Source organism: Aureobasidium pullulans (genome assembly GCF_000721785.1).
Source record: "Aureobasidium pullulans EXF-150 unplaced genomic scaffold scaffold_30, whole genome shotgun sequence".
In the NCBI taxonomy this organism is placed as follows: Eukaryota; Fungi; Ascomycota; class Dothideomycetes; order Dothideales; family Saccotheciaceae; genus Aureobasidium; species Aureobasidium pullulans.
In genome coordinates, this window is record NW_021941050.1 from 86,197 (window position 1) to 97,588 (window position 11,392).

The following is an 11,392-nucleotide window of genomic DNA, read 5'->3' on the forward strand; positions in this document are numbered from 1 at the left end:
GATTCATTTCTTTTCTTCTCGAGCCTTGACGACACCCAAACACTGCCAGCACATCAGAAAGTCAAATCTCAGCCGAGCCCTCGGAGCCCGGAGACATTACTTGTGACTCCTCGAAGTTTGGAGCAAACTCTGTCCGCTCCCGCAAAAAGCATCGACAATATTTCTCCTCCAGCCAGCCACCTCTTGCACAACACTCTGCCACTCTTTCATCAAAACGGTCCGTAAAACCAATGGCCATAGCTCACTCATCCTACACATCACTTTACAGATCTCCGAAACCGCGGGATGCTGATCCGGTAGCGGGCGACAAAGATGTCCGCGATCGATGGACGCCAAAAGATTGGCAATCTTCTGCTTGTCTCACTTGAGATCTCGAACCAGAGACATTCTGACAGCTTTGAATTTTGAGAGAAGTAACAGAGAAGAAGGCTATCGAAATGATTAGGGACCTTTGACAGCAGCCCCTCCTAATCTCAAGACGCGCGCGGCTCGGTTGTGCGGGCAAACAACTACGTCAAGTTGCTTTTCGCCAGCATCGTAGAAAGAGCGTCTGCTATTGCGAATCACAAGTCACGAGCCTCATTACTGTTTTTTGAAACGCATACTTGCCTTGGTACAGTTACTTTCGTCGACTCATTCCGCGACTGGCGGTGAGCACCGATAAAGAGTCCGATGGAGAAGATCTCATTTAATCACAACCCTGGATCTTCTCGTCTCAACGTTCGCAGCACAAAGGCTTGGTTCAGCTTCAGATCTTTCTTTCAGGGTCAAAGAGGTTCCAGATCATCCCTCTTCCCTACCAGACACGATAAGCACATCGCAATGCAGGAACACTTTGCACAACCAAACCCACACCCGTTGGGCAGAGACAGATCTTGGAACAGTAGAAAATGTAGGTTTACGCGAACGGCAGGGCTATCCAAGGGGGTCTCCGAGGACAACCTTCTCCTCACCTTTTCCCACTACGCTTGCCGCTCTCGCCGTCTGCCGTCGCATAACGGCCTTTGAACAAGCCACAAAAGGTCTCGACAACCAGTGTCGCCATCGACGAATCACGACTCGAGGGCAACATTCAATCTGTGGCTTTTCTTCTGATGCTCGGGGATTTGTCTGTTTTGAGAAGGAGAGTTTCCACAACGGCATTGCGAACTTTCGAGAGGCTGGCATTGTCGAGATCCGATGTGGCTTCGCAAGTAGTCGAGTACCTATATGAGGCTCTTTATCGTGTGGCACTTCTGGACCGACTCTGTTGGCGCTGGCTTCAGATTAAATGTGCAGTCGTACGAACAACGATGTTTCTCCAACAGTAGGTCTGGATGGAAAGACGAATAGGTCCACGAACGACGTGGCTGGATAGGCTGGCTGTCCAATCAAGGCAACCAGCCATATCTGGCATCGCTTCAAGAGAACACTCCGCCGGAGCGATATACATGCATACACTCCAATATCGTTTCGCGCGAACATCGGGGTTTTCTTCGACGAGAATCTAGAATGGACAGTGAAGTACAGAAAGCCTCGCGATCGTAGCTGGACACCATCCTCGATCGCCAGGTTCGCTTGACGTCGCAAGCAGCCGGATTCGTGTGCTCAGCGATCGAGCTTTGGCACACAAGCAGGGGTGTATGCACAAGGCGTGCGCCTACTTTGTCTATCAGATGTACTCATATCCTCTTTAGCATCCCCCTGTTGCGTTCCCGAAGGACAGCACAAGCGTTGAGCGATGATCACAAACCAACGAGGTCAAAATTTCACATACCCTTAATGTTTCAACCCCGATGATTCTTTCTCTAGCTACACCATTACACAGAATACTTTTACCAATAACATTCAAACCAGAACAACGCAGAAGCAGCAGTGATGCCAATTTTGGTCATTCATCTGCGTAACCCGTCGTTTCCTCTTCTGATTGACATCTCGCACTTGCTTCCCCCATCGATCCTTGTACCTTTTGCGTGTTTCTGTTCATTGTTTGGAAATTCTCCGATCCATCCATATCCCAGCAGATTTCCTCGGATTTCGGTGTAAGCAATCTGTACATATTCGTCGTTGTGCGAAGCCAAAATCAATCACATGTTCATCATGTATGCGAAACTCCGATACTTGCATCTCTTATACAAATGTCTTATCAGGGAAAAAGCTTGCAAATTCACTACCTTGCTAACCCAAGATCCCTTTGAACTAATATCGTAGGGGTTCTGTCATCCCACTGTAAATACCCAAACAGGTATTTCGGGAAACAAAGGTGAAAAAGGTCAAAAGATGCTGCTGTGTTATTTGACTGGAAGAGGTTTTGGACAGGGTGGTCCCTCCATCGAGCATGCGCATAATCGCCAACGACGATAGTATAGGTTTGATTTGGTTAGTGGTCGATATGAGAAAGTTCGCTTACTCTATCTGGAAGGTCAAATGGCATCGTCTATGGTGATGATAGCTTAGCCGATATTCCTTGGTTCCATGAATTTGCTCAGTGTGGTCGACCACAACATTCGAGTGCATGTGAGCACTACCCGAACACAATCATATCAAATGCTTATTCAAATCAAAGACAATAACCCGTGAGTGGATAGAGGGGAATATCGAGCCCCAAGGTTCGTTTATAATCTCAAATGCTCCAAGAAGTGGAAAAGTACAAGAATTAATTCTCATTGTTGATTCATATCCTCCTATAGAGCGAAGAAGAAAAGAAAAAGTCGAGAAAAAAAAAATCTACTGCTTGATATCCAAAGCAATACTGCTGAGGTATTCACACCTAGCCTTCTGGCCCGCATCCACATTTTCCATGGCAGTAGCATTGGTGACGAAATGCAATCTTTGCTTCTGCCCCTGCGTCCAAGCCTCCCACATCGGACTTCCCTTCAACCTATAAGTATTCGGGTCGAAACTTCTGATAAACGAAGTCCAATATGCCTGGGTGACAGGCACGATCGCCGCGTTCGTGGTGGAGTAAGAAACAGGTGCATTGCCTCTGGTGTTTTCAGGACCCCAGATGGCGTTGATTTCGACGGTGTGGGTGACTCCGCGACCGGCGGCTGCAGCGACGGGATCAATGACATCCCAGTGGTAATTCCAAATATCCTTGCGGGAAAAGGTGGCAGCGTAGATATCAGAGACGTTGATGCCAGGGCAATTGTATCTGAGCTCGCCATACGCATCAGAAGCTTGTCTCCACCACGCGCCCGAGTTAGGGAATACATTGGATGCATTGTTAGGATACAAAGCGTTGATTTGCTTGAGTTGAGGAGTTGTGAGCAGAGGGAATTGGTCTTTGAGGAAAGTGTTGCTTTCGCCGATGCTGCTGGTGTTTGCGGGGACGAAGACGGTGCCTTCGTTTGTGTCGTCGCCGTAGATGGCGGGGAGTTTGATGAAGTTGCCTTTGCGGTAGGCGGACATGGTGAGGTCGCTTACGACGTCGTTGTCGAGGGTAGGTCCATACATGTAGAGGGGAGGGTTCTGAGCGCCGGGGAAAGGAGTGTTGATGTTTTTGGATTGGAGGTATGTTGCGTTGAGGCCGCGAAGGCAGGCCAATGTGTCCTTGGAGTCTACGCAACCGGTACGGATGACCAGGTTGTCGTACATGAATTGAGATTCATTGATGCTGCGGACGGCGGCGAAAGATTGAGACTCGGCGGCTGTGGCGTGGAAGAGACCGTCGTTGCGGCCGTTGTGTGCAGTGAGCAGAAGGGTGATGGATGCAGCACCTGCTGATGCTCCTCCGAGCACAACATGATCGGGATCACCACCAAACTTGCGAATGTTCTTTTGCACCCATTGAAGAGCCTTGATCTGATCCTTGAGACCATTGTTAGTGCTGCCTCCTTTGGTGATCTCCTCCGAGGCAAGGAAACCATAAGGGCCGACACGGTAGTTGAAATTCACTACGACGATGTTGTGGTTGCTGGCCTCGATCAAGCCGGTACCGTTGTAGTTGGGGTTCGAGTTTGTGTTGAATCCTCCACCCTGAATGAAGAAGTATACAGGCAATGGATGACCTGTTGTGGCGTTCGATGGAGCGTAGATGTTCATAAAAAGACAATCCTCGGATGAAGTATTGCTGGCAGCGGAGCCAGTTCCCAGACAAGTATTTCCGAACTGTGCATTCGGTCGTCAGCGAAGACTTTCACAACAACCAGGTACAGTACTCACAGTATTAGCGACAATCGTAGTCTTGTTCTTGACGGGATCCTGAGGCGCCGCGAATCTCAAGTTACCAACAGGAGGAGCAGCAAATCGTACACCCAACCATTGAGTGATGCCATTCTCGAGCGAGACACCTTGGTATTTCGAGTAGCTCACATCCACCAAGGGCTTAACAGCACCGACGGCAGACACACCAACCAACCCAGCAAAGATTGACGAACGCATGTTTGGGAGGAGATGAAGGAGGAGTAGGAGATGAGGGGTACACCTACATGACACGGCAAGTGCTCACCTTTATACAGATCGCAAGCTACCTTCAAATGCGGTCCAAGTGGATCATGTTACCACAGTCGCATCGCTTGGTATAGCCTAAGTACGGACTACCACTGTGCCACCCCGTCACGACCCCATGAAGCATTTACCGTTACGTGATCTCTGCGCGTCGAGTCTTGTATGTTTTTGGTGGTGGGGACTGAGGGCAAAAGAAGGCAGTGTCAGTAAGAAACACGGGTTCCCGAGGTCCTGACTGGTGCCGACCGACTTCCTCCACCCGGGTCATGAAACGGTTCGTGAACAACAAGACATGCCGAAAAGTATAAACGCACTTCTTGCCGCAGTGCCGTTTCCTGAGAGCACGACAGCACCTATCCTCTCCCTGTCGCCATCTCTCCAGATGAGTATCATCTTCTGCCATGTCAGTCGCAGAATGTCACCACTATCCAGCGAAATGACACTACCTCAACAAGCCCATGACGATGCTCAAAACCATCTGCCCAGTAAAAACAAGACCGAAGATATATTGATCATGCTTGCATCGACAAATTTGCGGAGAGCGGGCGAAGCGGTGCGGGGCCCTGCCAACCTCCGCAACGACCCCAAAAGTGGGGGCTTAAGAAGTCTTGGATCTTGGAATCTTCTTGGGTCATTAATATATACCATGTTTGTTGAAGAAACAAGGTTTGATTGCGCTTCATGTGTGCCTGGGTGTTAGTGTATTGATGTAATACAAGAAGTTATTTGAATCGAAAAGATTGTCCAGTGAGAGCATGAAGGTTTGTTTCACTGGAGAGAGAAAGCTCATGTTGAAAATCATGAGAGAAAATCCACAATGTTTGATTTTTGAAAAGGAGGATATCTAATGCTTTACCCGCTGAAAAAGTAGACCGTGAGAAAACTAAACAGTAGGACAGCCATCTGGTTTGTATCAGAGAGGAGAGCGAGTAGAAAAGACGAGAAAAAACGGAAGAACGCAATTGTAAAGATTCCCGACTCCTGCCCGGTCGCCATTGTCTTGTGTATACAACAAGATGGCGAGTTTCATTGCTCGCTATGGCCCAGCTGTGTCCTCAGCATAACCCCCCTATGCGCCAGTGCGCTGCTGTTTGCTTTCAGGCTATCGCACAAAGTGTCAGATTTTTCCCTAGGTTGTACCCTTTTTCTTTCCATTATTTTTCTTGTTCTGATGCCCAAAGAGGTGTCGTCCGTGGAGTTGGCAGGGCGGCGGCGTGGAGCTCTACAGGCCGTAGACTTGCCAACCGTCCAAACCATCATCTCCAACCACATTGGGTTTTGCGGATACGTCAATGTCTCTTGGATCATGAGCTGTTCTGGTGCCTAACTCGTGGTCAAGTCAAAGCTCGTCATCATCGATCTCACTGGGCTTGAGAAGACCGCCAACCTTCATGGCACGCTCTCTTTCCTGAACCTTGGCCTCCTTGGCAGCGTTCTCACGATCCTCGATGAACAACTCGGCGTTGTCTCCTGCGAACTCCTTCAACTGGATCAAGAAGTCACGAAGGGTGAGCTTGAAGCGGTTGATGTCGTTGGCTTGGTCGAATAAGTCGGAGATGAACTTCTGGATCTGTGCAGGAGTGAGGTTGGGGAAGGCGTTGACGAGGAGGTTGCCAACAAAGTTTTGTAAGAACTCCTTGTTCGATGTGCCGGCAGGTGCCATGTCGGAAGTGTAGATGGGCGAGTTGTTCAACTTGCCAGAACCAACGAAGTAGAACATCTGAGCCAGGAGTACTGACTGGTACTTGAATCCGGCCTTGTGGTCCGAATCGGTCAGGACGAAGAAGACGTCCTGGAGGATGGTGGTGTAGAAGTTCTGGAAGAAGGGACCGCTAATCTCGGCATCCGTTTCTGACATGTTGCTGACAAGCTCGTGGCACATGTTCAAACCTTCACCCTCAACTAAGCGGTTGTCGTGCTTGCTGGCCCACATGCAAGAGTCAATGACAAACTTGAATTGGCGTTGATCGAGCTGGAGAAGGGCGGGGAAACAGCGCAGATTGATCTCGCGGAGAAGCTTGAAGAACTCGACACGATGCTCGGGGTATTCGGAGAAGTCCTTGTTGATCATGTCGAGAGTGCACTCGAAAACGGCACCGAGAATGCCGGGAACATCCTTGGTCATCAGGCCCTGTTGATATGTTAGCATGATGCGTGAAAGGCAGGATGGCGATCAAGCCAACCGAGTATCTGCTACGATTAGGGGTCCAACGTACTTGAAGCTTCTTGATGATGGTAGTCATAACGTTCAGGACCTCGGCCTCTCGTGCATCAGGGACGTTGTTCTGGTAGTCGAGGAGGACGGCTTGCAACAAGTCAGGCACAAGACGCTCGTGAACCATTTCGAGGTCGTCAGCCTTGTCAACGTAGGTGCTGATCAACTTGAGGATCTCCTTCTTGATGGTCCTGAGACCGCGGACCTTGGGCATCTTGGTGGCGATGTTACCTGCGATTGTTAGCCATGATTTGACAAGGATAAAGGGAAGAACTTACCATCTCTCTGCACAGCCTCGTCAATGAGCTGACTGCTGGCGCGGTACATGGTAAGCATGTCGAGGTAGATCTTGCCGATCTGAGGGTAGAAGTAGCTTCCAACCGAAGAGCAAGCAGAAACGTTGGTCTTCATGATGTTGCCGACGACCTTGATAGTCTCGGAGTCTTGGAGGATGTTGGGATCTTGGTGAGCGGACTGAATAATGGCGTCCCAGGCCTGGTTGGGAAGACCCATGAGGTCGCCAATCAATCGTTCTTGCAAGGTCTTCTGGCCCTGAGCACTGATCATGTAACCGCAAGCCTCGTAGAAAGTGTGTACCTGCTGAGGGGACAAATCACAGGTGATCTTGCGCATGTTACGCACAATCTCGTCGATGAAAGGTTCCGACTCGCCGGGTTGAGTCAAGACGAAGTGACGCTTGCACTTGTTGGCAATCTTGATGAACGTATCGCAAGCCATATCCTGAACACCCTCATGGGTTTCGTGCATGAACTCGAACAACTTGTTGACAACAGTCTTGAGGAACTTCCAGTGAGCCTTGAGGAAACGAGGGTATTGGCCGACAATGTACATGATGTTGGAGGCGACCACAGCCTTGTTGTCCTTGCCACGCTTCTGCTCGGTCAGGCCGAGAAGATCCTTAATGACGGTAACCAGGAAGCGCTTCTCGGTCTCTTCGTTCATGGCACCGGAGATGGAGCCGATGGCCCAGCAGAGAGTGTTGCAGTTGGCCCATGACCACTCAGAGCCGTCGACCTGCTTGGAGAGCTTGTCGGACATGATAGTCTCGGTGTCAACAACATCCAGGTGAGTCAGGAAAACCAAGCACTCTCTGGTGGTCTTGTAGAGCTGAATGGTGTCGCTCTCCTTGACGAATTCACGCACAATCTCACCCTCATCGTTCTCAACAATCAAGACTTCTTCAGGACGAACCATCTTCTCAATCATGACCTGGCGCAAGTTGGTTAAGACTTCACCATATTTGTTCTTACGAAGCGGGTAGCCAGCCATTTGTGACGGGTGAGCAGCGCCACCATTTGAGAGACCACTCATGGTGTTCATGTTGACAAGAGGGTTGAGGTCGGTGATGGGGAGTTGCTGCATCTCATCGTAGAGATCGCACACTAGCTTGGTCCAATATTCGAGACAAATCTTGAAGATTTCACGGTCGTCGATTTGGCTGATGCGGATGAGGTAGAAGTGACCATGGACCAGGAAGTCGGGATTGGGGAGGTTCTCAATAATGCTAAGGTGGTTAGAGAAGAAGTTTGTGAGGAAGAGAGCAAGGTTCTGGACGAATTCTTGATCGCGGCTGTTGCTGGAAGCGTAAGTTGCCTTGAGGTCGAGCGAGAGGGGGATGACAGTAGAGATGGTTGTCATGGTGTCGGTGAACATGGCAATGAGCTTCTCGTTGTACTGCTGCTCAGTCTGAAGACCACCGACTTCTGTCAAGCACTTGAGAGTGACGTTGCGGAACTCAGGAACCTCAAGGAAGCGACTGCGAAGAGTCTCGAGCAAGCTGATACCAGTAGGTGGTGTCTCGAAGATGAAGCCAAGAGGGATCCAGTTGAGGAAGCGCAGCAGGGTCTCAAGAGTGGCCTTGATCAGCGAGGGTTGTGTGGCAGTGCGGAGAATCTCGCTACACAGGTTGTAGATGGAGGTGAACTCGTCACACATGCTCTGCTTGAGTTGGCGGGTCTTGGTCGAAGTCATTTGCTCGGCGGAAAAGTCGAAAACTTCTTCGGACAGAAGACGCAGAATGGCCATGTTGTTTTCACAAATGGGTAGACTGCTGTGACAGGATGAGATGATCTCGTTGATGAAGGTGGGCCAGTTGTGAGGCCACTCCTGCTTGAGGATGGAGACGAGGACCAGGTTGAGCTTGTTGATCAGAGCTCTTTCCTTGCGCAAGCTCTCGTCCGAGCTCGACATTTGGATGATGAACTGGACGACGAAGTTACGGATACCCTGACACTGCTCGCGAGGCAACACCTTCCACCGCGTCATGATCACATTGTCAAGGACTTGGAGGCCGAGGACTGTTGAAGTAGAGGTTAGCAAAAGGCGGCGGATGGTGAAAGAGAGGAGGAGACGGCATACACTTGGTCTGAGGGTATTGGGCATCTTGGAGAATCTTGTCAACCATGAGCCATGCGTCGGGGTTCTCCTTGAACTGCAAGAGGTGGTTAGCACGGGTCGGCGGGATAGAGGACTGAAGCTGTTTCAGAGCTTGCGACTTACCTGGTTCAGTGTAGCTTGAGCCTGTTTTTGCTGTTGAGAAGTTTGTAAGCATGCCTGCTGCTATACAGGGGAGAGAATGAAGCGTACCTGCTCGCCTGGACCGCTGCTGTAGAAGGCCTGGACAGTGGCGTCCAGCTCCTGTATTGAAGATGCCATAGCGGGGTGTGGTGTTCGATAGGGAAGGGCGGTGAGTGTAGTTGGTGAAAGTTATGGCGCGTTGCCTGGAGAGAAGGACTGATTGTCTACTCTAGCATGCGTTTGCTCGGAGAGTTGGTTGATGCTGGCTTTGATGAAGGACGGACAAGGTGGGGCGGCGCGTGTGAAGAGAAGACGCTCTGGTCGGAGGCAGAAGACGCGTCTGAGGGGAGAGTCGGGGTTGGGTGTGTTGGAGAGGAAGGTTGAGTAAGCGCACAGCTGTACAGTCGGGTTGTGTTTGTTGGTGCGAGTGGGATTGACAGAGTCTGCTGGAGACGAGTTGCAGGACGGACGAGAGCTTTCGATGCTTCAACTGCCTTGTGCCTCTGGCTTGCCTAACGCTCTGCTCAACTGCGGCTGGCTTGGCCTTGGCGCTTGTTTGCTCTTGCCTCTTGTTTCTAGAAAATCCATGCTAGTCCTGACAAAGCAGCGGCTAAACTCTCTGGGGATGCTCTTTCCGGCCTTCCATTGTGTTCGCCCTGCACGTCACAGCCAAAGCCTCTCTGCTTATTCACCTAAACATTCAACTCGCTTGCTTTCTGAGACGCTTGCTACGAGCCAACAACACCATTAATCATCCATGTCGCCGCCTTGATCGTGCATCCAGAATCATGTCGTCCCACCAATCCAACCTGTCGTCGCAAACCCGCGGCAGCTTGACCCTCACCGCCTCGCAAGCGGGGCCTACCACTCTCCGTCTCAGGGCCGAGGCCGAGGCCGAACCTTCAGAGCGCCGTCGCATTCAATGGGCTGAGGATGTGATTGATAATGAAGGCATGGGCAAGAAGAGCTCAAAAGGTATGCGACTTTCTATTCATGCTGACAAGGTGTCTCTTAACTAACACGCTCCAAAAGTATGCTGCATCTACCACAAGCCACGTGAGGCTGGTGAATCTTCTGACGAAGAATCCTCGTCGTCTTCCTCGGACTCGGACAGCGAACCCGACACCAGCAGAGCTCAACCTGCCAACCGCCGTCGCAACCAGCACCATCACCCTGAGGGCGACTGCGATCACGACCACGCAGACCCTTCACACTCGCACACTTCTGGCAAAGGCAAGCAAAAGGCGCGAAAGCCCAGCCCGAATGCCTATGAGAGAATTCCCAAGAAAAAGACCCCCAAGAAGGAATGAAACATGAAGGGAGCAGAGTTATTCCTTTCATCCATATCCACTCTCGTGTATTGGTTCGAGCTTGGCCGCAGTCATCAGTGTTCCGATTATTTGGGGACAAAGTCATCTTTGTCGAAGACTCTAGGCAGGTCCTTTGTGTTCGGTGCGGGAAGCTATGCGATCGTCTTGCCAGGTCGCATGTAAGGCGTCGTAAGTATAGATGAGAAAATTATGTCTTCTCTTCTCATTTGACGGTTGAGTCGTCGCCGTTCTCGGATTGGGCAGGTTCGGACTGGTCGACGTGCTGCATTGGGATTCTGACAAGCGTTTGGGGCAGAGGGAGTTGAGCTTCGGCTTCAGATTCGCTTTCTTGGGCAGGCTTTGCAATGTGTGCTGGGAAAAGGATCAGTATCAGCATATGCAGAGAACGCAGGGGAGGGCAGCATTTCATACCGGATGCCATGTGAATGGCTCTGAGCACCGTGTGCCAGTTGGAAAGAACGGTCGCAATGGCTGCAAGAGTCAGCATTGGTAGTTGGTGAGGCGGTTCTGAAGAAACACACCCTGAGTACCATCCGAAAGGGTGGACAATTTCTCCTCTAGCTGTTCCATCTGACCAGCAAGGCCAGCACTAAGTTCCCGTAGTTGTTTAAGGTTCTCCAGTTCGGCGCGTTTCTCGTTGATGCGTTGCTGGAGGGCTGATGTTTGCGAATTGGATGTTGATAGCGAAGATTGGCGCATATGCGACGGCAGGTTACTCGTAGGGCGATACATGATTGCGGGACGAAGGAGGTTTGTGAACAATAGAAAGAAGTCAAGGTTGCTGTTCATGAATTGACGCCTCTCGGCCGACCTGATGCCCGGATTGTGGGGTTGCTTGGCAGTTGCTCACGGCAACGGCTGCCTGTGTACATTCGAAACA

The 11,392-nt window shown here is 50.7% G+C and overlaps 4 protein-coding genes across 4 annotated transcripts; 1 reads left to right on the forward strand and 3 right to left on the reverse strand.

The window, feature by feature from the left end:
• Positions 1-2,686: 2,686 nt before the first annotated feature.
• M438DRAFT_305661 (alpha/beta-hydrolase) lies at positions 2,687-4,362 on the reverse strand (the record flags this gene model as incomplete). The annotated part of the gene is made up of 2 exons (XM_029902234.1): positions 2,687-4,089; positions 4,144-4,362. 2 exons carry the CDS (start codon positions 4,360-4,362, stop codon positions 2,707-2,709), a joined length of 1,602 nt encoding a protein of 533 aa, XP_029755908.1. The 3' UTR covers positions 2,687-2,706.
• Positions 4,363-5,283: 921 nt separating this feature from the next.
• M438DRAFT_305662 (uncharacterized protein) lies at positions 5,284-9,634 on the reverse strand. The gene is made up of 6 exons (XM_029902235.1): positions 9,251-9,634; positions 9,164-9,193; positions 9,023-9,095; positions 6,922-8,961; positions 6,645-6,874; positions 5,284-6,559 (listed from the first exon to the last, which is right to left on the reverse strand). The coding sequence occupies exons 1-6, from the start codon at positions 9,317-9,319 to the stop codon at positions 5,768-5,770; spliced, it is 3,234 nt and encodes a 1,077-aa protein (XP_029755909.1). The 5' UTR covers positions 9,320-9,634; the 3' UTR covers positions 5,284-5,767.
• Positions 9,635-9,969: 335 nt separating this feature from the next.
• Positions 9,970-10,491, forward strand: M438DRAFT_339507 (uncharacterized protein; the record flags this gene model as incomplete). Its single annotated transcript, XM_029904224.1, has 2 exons — positions 9,970-10,156; positions 10,214-10,491. The coding sequence occupies 2 exons, from the start codon at positions 9,970-9,972 to the stop codon at positions 10,489-10,491; spliced, it is 465 nt and encodes a 154-aa protein (XP_029755910.1).
• A 250-nt stretch (positions 10,492-10,741) lies between these two features.
• On the reverse strand, positions 10,742-11,178 carry M438DRAFT_241565 (DASH complex, subunit Dad2; the record flags this gene model as incomplete). Its single annotated transcript, XM_029899545.1, has 3 exons — positions 10,742-10,863; positions 10,924-10,983; positions 11,034-11,178. Coding segments are annotated over 3 exons (327 nt in total), but the record flags the coding sequence as incomplete, so codon positions are not given.
• Positions 11,179-11,392: the final 214 nt, after the last annotated feature.